The sequence below is a fragment of the Cyphomyrmex costatus genome, unplaced genomic scaffold, assembly GCF_001594065.2.
Source record: "Cyphomyrmex costatus isolate MS0001 unplaced genomic scaffold, Ccosl1.0 scaffold233, whole genome shotgun sequence".
NCBI lineage: Eukaryota > Metazoa > Arthropoda > Insecta > Hymenoptera > Formicidae > Cyphomyrmex > Cyphomyrmex costatus.
In genome coordinates this window covers 47,997-53,738 of record NW_017276402.1, presented here as the reverse complement: position 1 = coordinate 53,738, position 5,742 = coordinate 47,997, and the positions used below count along the sequence as shown (strand labels likewise).

The window sequence follows — 5,742 nt, the reverse complement described above, 5'->3', positions numbered from 1 at the left end:
AACTTTTAAAAACAATACCGGGGCTATAGAGCGCCTTATTTTGCTCGAGTTAGATACGGCAATGAGACTACGTTTAATGCACATGCGCAAAAACGGGAACCCGTCTAACAATACTGATCCAACCTAGAATAGTGCAAACCCGATCAGGCCGAAAATGCTAAAGTTGGAAACATAATGAAATGCACAAGCAATAAGAACAAGAGACAAGAAAAAATTTTCGGTTTTTGATAGTGTTACGTCCGGTGGACTGCACGACTCCTTTGTTCGAGTAAATAATCAACAACTCATACAAATTAGGTAATACATATTTTTCTTTAGAAAAGTTTACTTTAGGCGCGATAAAAAGTCAATAAAGATTCAAGAAACCATAAGTAAAACCAAGTCCAAAAATAGAAAAACAAATATTTCCCTTTCAAAAGTCGTGAGTCATGTAATCAGTAAATATTTTTCACTTAATAGCGCCAAGGCGCTAAGCCGGGAGCCGTAAGTCGAGCTCCGCAATAACAAACTCGCAAGACAGACACGATGCTCGAGGGTGAGATGTCCAATGCAGCAGGTAAGGTAAATGTACCACTTAGTGGACATGACCCAATTTGTTGGACAAATTGTCACAAATTTTAAATATTAAGCTTTTGATGATATGCGTTACTCTAAATAAATTTTTAAGCAATTTTTTATATTATTTAGAAATTAAGTATTTATATTAACTATTTATATTAATTTTTAAGTATTACATAATTTATTTATATTAAAAATGATACTTTTGTAAAAAAAATTTCGAAATAATGTACTAATGGCTACGAGTAAAACATCTCGGTATCTAAAGCAAAAGCTTTAGGATTAGAGATACTTTCTTTAGCATATAATTATGTTAAATTTTAATTTTTTATTATATGAATAATATGTATACTTAAAATATACATTAATGAGTAATTCCGATTCAAAAATTAATTAAATATAGCGATTGAACATAATTGGTTATTACTTATAAATCCGATCGTACTCGATCGCTCGGCAAGCGTATCTAGCCGCTTTGCCGTCTTGAACTCGCCCAATGTATCGTTCTTTTGACTGTTCAATGACTAGTACAAACATAAAATAGTGGTGCGCTTGTTTATGGACAATCGTCCATTTATTAGGACATTCACACATATGCGTGTATCAATTATTGGATATTCCTTAGCGTACCTGTCTATTGAATGATTAAAAAACATATTTTGTATATATTACATATAAAACTTTATATAAAACTTCACTAATTACAATTTCGATAAACTTTTTTGTACAATCTCGATTGATAAGTAAATAAAATGCGATTCTTTTCTATAACAAAAATTGCTTATTATTTGTCCAATAATTGGATCATATTTTTGTGGACACAGAGACACGTCACATTTTTTGTCCAATAATTAGGACATTTGAATCATATTATATTCATGACTAAATACAATTTAGGTAATTATGGAGAAAACGGCCGACCTCACCGATTTTAATGAAACTAGGCTCATTCGACGCGTTTTTGCACGAAACGAAAGAATCTGGCAGAAAAAAGTGTCGCTCTGCCCTACGAACCGAGATATTAAGCGTTAAAGTTGACGACTATTCAGGTTAAGAAATCTGTCATACCGACTACATGTAGTGTTACGAGTATATGCCTTCTTCATGCTCTCTGACTTTGTGCGCATGCGTTAAGTTGTCTGATTGGTAAGTGAAAAATGTAACGAAATCTGAAATAGATTTTCTTTTGTTATAATTGTTAAAAGATCGTATTAAGATGAAGCTGCACGAATTCTTAGCACTGACTTACGATAGAAAAAGATTAATAAAGTTTTTGATAGAAACCAATATTATAATATCTGAAATACAATGTCCTAAGTGCAATAGTGAATTAATAATTAACATAAATACTCTTTTATTCCGCTGTTATAAAGTGCATTACAAAAAAGATAAACATAAAAAAAGAATAAAAACGAAGTGTGATTTTAAGACATCTGCTAAAGTAGATACATGGTTTTCCGAATCAAAATTAAGCTTGGAAACTATATGCAGATTAACTGCTTATTTCATTATGTTAAGACCTCCGCGCCAAGAGTTTTTGTGCACAGAACTTGATCTTTCTGACAAGTCAGTTGTTGATTGGATTTCCTTTTGCCGAGAAGTATGATGTTATACATTTAATATATTCATTTTATTAATGTATATTATTGTTTAGTATAAATACTGTTGGTAATTCCAATAATGAATAACATATTAAACATTAATAATATTTATGTCGACAAAAAATAGGTTTGCGTTTATTGGGCTAAAAAAAATTCAACAAAACTTGGAGGACCAAATAGCATTGTTGAAATTGACGAAGCTAAAATTGGCAAAAGGAAATATAATCGTGGTCGAATTATCGATGGAAAATGGATCTTCGGTGGATATGAACGCGATACAAAAAAAATATTTCTTGTACCTGTTGCAGATCGCACAGAAGAAACTCTTACTCAAGTAATTGAAGAATGGATTTTACCTGGGACAACAATAATGTCAGATTGTTGGAAGTCTTACAAGAATTTAAACAGTAAAAATTTCCAACATCTGACAGTAAATCACTCTATAAATTTTGTTGATCCAGACTCCGGTACAATATACATTTTAAATATAAAATTATACATTGCTTGTGAAATATATACAGAAAATGAAAAAAATGTTATGTCAAACTTTCAAAAATCATATATATCATTTTTATTTCTTATTTAGGAGCCCACACTCAACATATCGAACGCGTTTGGAGGGAAGTTAGAAGTAATATCCCACGATATGGAACACGTAGTAAACATTTAGTGGGTTATTTAGCTGAATACCTTTTCAAACGTGTTCATAAATATAACGAGCGATTACAGAGTTTCTTCTGTGTAATTGCAGAACTATATCCACCGAAGACCTTCCAGGATGAAACAGATGTTTCAGAGGCTGCAATATAAATTTATTATATTTTCATAAAATTATAAGTATGGAATGTTTTTTTTTTTATTTTATGTATCTATGTTTTTAAATGTCTGTTATTATTAAATGTCTGTTATTCTATTTTGTTTTAACAAATCATATATTTAAGAGGTCTGCCCCGACAGTACAATCGTAGAAGTCGTGCGCCCCTCAGCAGGGGGGGAGGGGGAGGTGGACAGAGGTCTGCCCCGACAGTACAATCGTAGAAGTCGTGCGCCCCTCAGCAGGGGGGGAGGGGGAGGTGGACAGAGGTCTGCCCCGACAGTACAATCGTAGAAGTCGTGCGCCCCTCAGCAGGGCGGGAGAGGGAGGTGGACAGAGATCTGCCCCGACAGTACAATCGTAGAAGTCATGCGCCCCTCAGCAGGGGGGGGAGGGAGAGATGGACAGAGGTCTGCCCCGACAGTACAATCGTAGAAGTCGTGCGCCCCTCAGCAGGGGGGGGAGGGAGAGATGGACAGAGGTCTGCCCCGACTTCAAATTTCGTGCATTCTGTTGGACTCAAACGATACCAAGCGCATGCGCACGAGGTCAGACAGCATGAAGAAGGCATACTCGTAGCACTACATGTAGTCGGTATGACAGATTTCCTAACCTGAATAGTCGTCAACTTTAACGCTTAATATCTCGGTTCGTAGGGCAGAGCGACACTTTTTTCTGCCAGATTCTTTCGTTTCGTGCAAAAACGCGTCGAATGAGCCTAGTTTCATTAAAATCGGTGAGGTCGGCCGTTTTCTCCATAAATACCTACAATTTATAATAAACGCAAATAACATATTTGATAATGGATTTAGTTTCAGAAAACATCCATTCTTACGAAGCATGTGTATAAACTAAAATTTTAATGTTTCTAAAGTTTGAATAAATGATTTTGTCGTGTAATTCCTTAACTGTCCAATAACCGGTACATTTACCTTATATGTTCTGATGAGATAAGTCTCATCATAACATATTTGTCCTAAGTTAGGAAATAAGACATAGACCTTACTTCCAAGACAATAGTCTGGAGATAAGAAATAGATTCGACGACCGTGAATCATAAACTTTTATCAATAAGAATTCGACACATCCCATCAAGATACCTCTCCCAAAACCAATCCCTATATAAACCATGACAAAAAGAGCAAGAGTAGCATTCAATAGTCTGATTCGCGCAGTTCGTTTCTTAGCTATTAGTTTGATAACATTCAGTAAAAGTTTTCATTTCGGAGTGATTGAGCCGGTGCCGTGACTAAACCATATCCAACTCGTCACCAGGATCTTGGTCCATCTCATAGGCCCCGATTTTCTAAGAGACTCCATTCGCAATCCATTCAAGTTCATTCAGTTTTAAAAGTAAGAAAGCAATTTTCTTCTAATTTTTATTTTTCGGACCGTCTACATTCTCTCGCTCTTTGTTTTTTCTTTTTCACTCACACCTTTTCCTTTTCTCCTTTCTGGAATTTTTTAAGCGATAAAGCGCTTTAAGCAATTCATTCCTTATTTTCATCAAATTGCTTAACCGACAAAACGCTTCAAACGATTTATTCTTTCTTCCATGGAATGTTTTTTAGCGATAAAACGCTTTAATCAATTCATTCCTTATTTTCCTCAAATTACTTAAGCGATTGAACGCTTTAAGGGGGAACACTACTGTGAACAACCGAAAACATAGGGTAACTTTGGGATTTTTTTATAGTTAAATAATAAAGTAAATAGAAAATCGGATTGAAGGCCTTTAATGTACATATGTATATCCAAGTACATAAAACAATTTTTGTTTAATTTTTTTGTGTCAAGATGACGGCGCTTGAGCTCTGCAAATGAGATTGTGTTTTTCTCATAGGCCTCCGGGGCTTGCAGCAGAAGTGCCGTATACTTCCACTAAGGACAAAAAACAAAATTTTTTCATAACCTACATTAAATTTGCTAGAGAAGTACATACGTATATTTTATAACATTGATTTTTGTAGAAATGGTGAACATGTAAATACAAAGTTTCATTTTTATTAAAAAAATTCAACGAAAAAATATTAATAACAAAAAAGTTTTTAACCGATCGAAAAAATCGTATGTACTTCTCTAGAGAATTTAGTTTAGCAGTTATTGTAAAAATTTAAAGTTGATCGGATAAAATTTGTCAAAGTTATGCTGCAAGCCAATTAGAAAAACATGCTTTCGAGAAAAACGCGTTTAAAGTTTTGAACAACATTATTTCATATTTAACTATAGAAATTTTTTATCTACCTTTACTCTGCGATGCCTGCACCATATGAACTGTTCTTCCATATCGATGTTTTGTTGAATTAAAACTTTCATTATTGTTCTGCGTAAAGCCACCTAAGCAATGATTGAGCGCTTAGATGGCGTTACGCCTTGCTTAAAAAAATCAGCTATAAAACCATTAAAAAAAATTTTTCACGTATAAGGCCAATTGAATCTTATTCTAAAGACTCTAAAGTATCATTTAAAACAAAAAAAATTTTTTCGATTTTTTTTTGGAAAATTTCACAGTAGTGTTCCCCCTTAAGTAATTCTTCTCCTTTTCCCGAATTGTTTAAGCGGTAAAACGCTTTGAGCAATTCATTATCTCCCCTTTAGAATCGCTTAAGCGACAAAACGCTACAAGCGATTTATTTTTCTCCTTCTCTTGAATTGTTTCAGCGGTAAAACGCTTTAAGCAATTCATTCTCTCATTTTTTTAGAATTGCTTCAGCGACAGAATGCTTCAAGTAACTCTCTCTCTCTCTCTCTCTCTCTCTCTCTCTCTCT

The 5,742-nt window shown here is 34.1% G+C and overlaps 1 protein-coding gene across 1 annotated transcript; it reads left to right on the top strand.

Annotated features, from left to right (window-relative positions):
- Positions 1 to 525: 525 nt before the first annotated feature.
- LOC108774104 (uncharacterized) lies at positions 526 to 2,969 on the top strand. The gene is made up of 3 exons (XM_018540119.1): positions 526 to 561; positions 2,287 to 2,626; positions 2,746 to 2,969. Exons 1-3 carry the CDS (start codon positions 526 to 528, stop codon positions 2,967 to 2,969), a joined length of 600 nt encoding a protein of 199 aa, XP_018395621.1.
- Positions 2,970 to 5,742: the final 2,773 nt, after the last annotated feature.

Coding starts and splice junctions, on each gene's coding strand:
- LOC108774104 (XM_018540119.1), top strand. CDS start 526: ATGCTCGAGGGTGAGATGTCCAATGCAGCAGGTAAG. Junction 562..2,286: donor TGTCCAATGCAGCAGGTAAG/GTAAATGTACCA, acceptor GACAAAAAATAG/GTTTGCGTTTATTGGGCTAA. Junction 2,627..2,745: donor TTTTGTTGATCCAGACTCCG/GTACAATATACA, acceptor TTTCTTATTTAG/GAGCCCACACTCAACATATC.